The sequence below is a fragment of the Pundamilia nyererei genome, unplaced genomic scaffold (genome assembly GCF_000239375.1).
Source record: "Pundamilia nyererei isolate P.nyererei 1_Seehausen unplaced genomic scaffold, PunNye1.0 scaffold00268, whole genome shotgun sequence".
Taxonomy (NCBI): domain Eukaryota; kingdom Metazoa; phylum Chordata; class Actinopteri; order Cichliformes; family Cichlidae; genus Pundamilia; species Pundamilia nyererei.
In genome coordinates, this window is record NW_005187669.1 from 187,091 (window position 1) to 189,616 (window position 2,526).

The 2,526-nt window shown below is 41.5% G+C and overlaps 1 protein-coding gene across 1 annotated transcript in view; it reads right to left on the reverse strand.

The window, feature by feature from the left end:
• LOC102201387 (uncharacterized) overlaps nt 1–2,526 on the reverse strand; it is a 13,016-nt gene that overhangs the window by 4,155 nt on the left and 6,335 nt on the right. Inside the window, exon 4 of the mRNA XM_005750306.2 lies at nt 930–1,010. Within this exon, the coding sequence (XP_005750363.2) occupies nt 930–1,010 (81 nt within the window). The remainder of the gene's footprint in view (nt 1–929; nt 1,011–2,526) is intronic.

The following is a 2,526-nucleotide window of genomic DNA, read 5'->3' on the forward strand; positions in this document are numbered from 1 at the left end:
ATACAAGCAGAATACACTGTGTGTAATGCTTTCAGTACTCGAGTAGAAAAGCCACTGAAGGAGTATGGGACCTGGCACATGTGCTTGGACTGTGGTAGATCATCTTTCTCTGAGGCACATGAGAGAGTCAGGCATCGTCTGTCACTGGGAAGGTTAGAAGACCAGATCAGTGTTTCCTCACGTTACTGCAAATATAGGTAACATGTTGATTCTTCCTCCTCATTATATTAGAGGACGACATGTGTATTGTTCTACTGGTCATTACACAACATGGTAAAAATACTTTCTGTGTGTGTGTAGGTCGACCTTACAATATGAAGCACATCGAGGCGACTGTTGTTGTGATTTGGTGCTGTATAAAGAAAATTGAACTGAATGTAGACCTGCCTCCTCATTGTGCGGCCTGTTTTGTTGTTGTGGTGGTTGTTATGACCTTTGCATGACCCCACACATCAGTGATCCAAGATCAAAGATGTTTGAAAGCAGTTTGGTGTGACAGCGTGACCCTTTGCAACACTTTGGGGTCACTTTTGACCCCTGAGGACCACAGGTGTTAGTAAATCCATAAAAAACCCCATAAATAAATCAAATTACTTAAAACTTATTCCAGTCATGCATAGCATAGTGCTCAATAGCTCCTGTTATTTTCAGACCATTTGATGAATAAAAGCAATTTTTTGATGGCGAAAAAATGACCCGAGGACAACACGAGGGTTAAACCCAAACTCAACTTTGACCCTGAACACATCTCTACTGAGCTTAATAGATTTTCTTTTCCAGTCAAATACCTCAAATATTCCCAAGGTGTAAATGGGTTTGAAGTCTGCTGTATTTCATGTTGAGATCAACATATACAAATACACCGGTTAATCCTGACATGTAAAGAACGGCTGCTGGATTATCTGAATGAAACTCTGAGATGTTCTTACCTGCTGTGATGTTACAGCCCAGAAAAAAGGCAAAGAGGCAGCAGCAGATATTCACTCTCATCATGGTCACGACTCGGACATCTGCAGAAGGTTGACCGGCATTTATCTCTGCTGGAAGAGGAACTCAGCTCATCCTCCCGTACGGGCCGGCCTTCTTTTGTGGTTGATGAGCACTGATGAAGTTCCTGTTAGAGCTCAGTATGAAATCATATTTCTCATCATGTAAGACCTACATCCAAGGACGCTTCCATTTTTAGTTTCCTGACCACTGACTCGTAACAAAGGGAGTTTTTAGAAAAAGCTGTTTATGGAAAAACTGAAGAAATGACTGTGATCACAATCTAAACATAGAAAGTTAAAGGAAATAAATGAAAACACATTTTGTGTCACACCAACATCAAGTTAAGACGGTAATCGGTGGAAAAACGTGTCACTGCGGCGCCATAGCGAGGCTCGTCACGAATGACTGAGCTGTTATCATGTAGCATCATCATGACTTTGAAGTCTGATCTCAGAGAGCTTTTAACAAAGGTTCAGAGCATCGTGACAACAACTCATGAAACACTTTGAATACTGTAAATTTGTTCAAGGATCTTTGTTCCTGAGCCTCGTATGGCGCCACAGTGAAGACACTGGCTGATACAGCATGTGACTGTCCAGAGTTTCACTGGACAGAAGACTTTCTCTGATGGGAAGCAGATCGGCTGAGACGCAAAAGAAAAAGACGATGAAAACCAAAAAGCAAATACAAAACACTGAGAGGGCAGCGCAGTAAGTGACTAGCTGAAGATAACTTTGAAGTGACTGTGAGAAAAACTGACGGACTGAAACTTCCCCTACAACGAGCGAGGATGAATCGATGAACCGAGGCAGACGCAGTCATATATTTACAGGAGGATGATTTGAGCACATCACCCCTGTATGTGGCTACCTTGTCAGGTTCGAGCAGATTTTAAGGTCACCTACAAGGCTTTAAACGGACTGACACCTTCATACCTCTCTGATCTTTTGCACCCTTATGCTCCATCCCGTGCGCTCCGATCTCAGGACTCTGGCCTTGTAAAGGTTCCTACAGCCAGAAAAAAACGTGTTTTTCTTTTCGTGCCCCTTTTTTGTGGAACAGCCTCCCTCCAGATATCAGGCAGGCTGCTCTGTGGAGCTTTTTAAAGTCAAGTTGAAGACCCTCTTGTTCACCCGGTCTTACATGTCTTAATTCTTTGCCTTTTAGTTTTTTTGATTTTTAGCGTTTTTAACTTTTATTATGTTTAAACTTGTTATTGTGTTTTAACTTGTATTGCTTTGCATCACTTTTATTTATTTGTCTCTTTCAAATAGCTGTACAGCACTTTGTCTGAAAGCGCTTTTTAAACAAAGTTATTATTATTATTATTATTATTACACGTAGTGGGCTGAGTCATAACTGAATCAAAACAGACATGGAGACATGACAGGACAGACGAGACGCTGATGACACATAGATGGACACAGACGGGACAAACATGAACCAAAAGCTGAAAGTTACAAACCCTAAAATAAGAGCGTCAGTATACAAACACCTGCCAGTTAGTCGAATTACCCACAGTGATAATACAGCTGC